Source organism: Gavialis gangeticus, unplaced genomic scaffold, assembly GCF_001723915.1.
Source record: "Gavialis gangeticus isolate Ggan-Ray unplaced genomic scaffold, GavGan_comp1, whole genome shotgun sequence".
In the NCBI taxonomy this organism is placed as follows: Eukaryota; Metazoa; Chordata; order Crocodylia; family Gavialidae; genus Gavialis; species Gavialis gangeticus.
This window is the reverse complement of record NW_017729033.1, coordinates 12,318,576-12,319,462: the sequence shown is the minus strand read 5'-3', so window position 1 is coordinate 12,319,462 and position 887 is coordinate 12,318,576. Positions and strand designations below refer to the sequence as shown.

At 50.7% G+C, this 887-nt stretch overlaps 1 gene segment (V, D, J or C); it reads right to left on the bottom strand.

Annotated features, from left to right (window-relative positions):
* On the bottom strand, positions 1-887 carry LOC109304059. The segment is given in 2 exon segments: positions 1-426; positions 717-887. Coding segments are annotated over 2 exon segments (447 nt in total).

Genomic DNA, 887 nt, shown 5'->3' with positions numbered 1-887 from the left:
CATCACCTGGCCCTGCTGCACCAGGTCAGCAGAGCCACTGGCCTGTGACCGTGCAGGAAGCAGCTGGTGCCGGGAGCAGCAGGACTGAGCAGAGCAGGGAGGTTTTTGTACGGGGCTGTAGCACTGTGAGCGGGGAGCTCTGATGCTGCTGACAGTAATAATCTCCAGAATCTCCAACTTGCATCCGGCTGATGGTAAAAGTGAAGTCAATGCCAGACCCACTGCCACTGAACTGATCTAGGATCCCAGAAGGGCCTTTGTTTGTGTCATGGAGAAGAAGCATTGGGGGTTGTCCTGGTTTCTGCTGGTAGAAGTTCATGTCCCTGCCAACGCTAGAACTGGTTTTGCACTTGATGGTGACTGTGTCTCCTGGAGACACTGTTAGGGATTCTGGACTCTGAGTCACAAAGATGTCCCCACTGGATCCTGCAGGGGGAAAATAACGCAGATGAAGAACATGATATAAATCAAATACAGTGATGGCTAGCAAAGGGAAGCAACCCTCTCCCCCCCACACTTTTTTTTTTTTTTAATAAAACTTTCCATGTCCTTGGGCTCCTGAAATTCTGGAAGGAATTATTAAGAACTATTATGTACAGGGAGGCGGTAGGGGGAGGTAGGGGAGGGACATCCTTCTACATAATGCCAAAAGCATCACCACATTTTTTCTACCCATTGCTATTATGCACCAATCTCTCCTCTGCTGTTCTTCTTACCTTGAGCCCAGAGCACAAGGAGCCAAAGCTGAATCTGCCACAGCATCTTGCTGCTTCTGCACCGACTGACACAGAGCTGAGAGACACCAGGCGTTAAACCGGCCCCTTTATAGCTTCTCCCCAGAGCAGGGTGCAGTCACTGGGACGGCCCTATGCAAAGCAGTAGCCCTG